We start from the raw sequence: 209 nt of genomic DNA, 5'->3' as shown, positions 1-209 counted from the left end.
CCTGTTCATCTATCCTGCTTCCTCTGGATGTCTCTGTGCTCGGATGAGCGCTGTGGTTGGCATTATAGCAACTCTTTGGCAGGAAGTCATCTCCTGACCCGAGCACATGCGCTACTGCGCGGTTGTGTGCGGTCGAAGGGTTCCTTCCATGTCGGATGCGCACTGAATAATCCTTCAAATATTATACAAAACGAGTTGTAAAAAGGGGT

The 209-nt window shown here is 49.8% G+C and overlaps 1 protein-coding gene across 1 annotated transcript in view; it reads right to left on the bottom strand.

The window, feature by feature from the left end:
* The window catches only part of LOC119582248 (BUD13 homolog), a 50,837-nt gene that overhangs the window by 43,075 nt on the left and 7,553 nt on the right, over positions 1 to 209 (bottom strand). The window contains exon 3 of the mRNA XM_037930470.1: positions 19 to 172. Coding sequence (XP_037786398.1) covers positions 19 to 172 — 154 coding nt within the window. The remainder of the gene's footprint in view (positions 1 to 18; positions 173 to 209) is intronic.

The sequence above is a fragment of the Penaeus monodon genome, chromosome 15 (assembly GCF_015228065.2).
Source record: "Penaeus monodon isolate SGIC_2016 chromosome 15, NSTDA_Pmon_1, whole genome shotgun sequence".
NCBI lineage: Eukaryota > Metazoa > Arthropoda > Malacostraca > Decapoda > Penaeidae > Penaeus > Penaeus monodon.
This window is presented reverse-complemented; position numbering and strand designations above follow the sequence as displayed.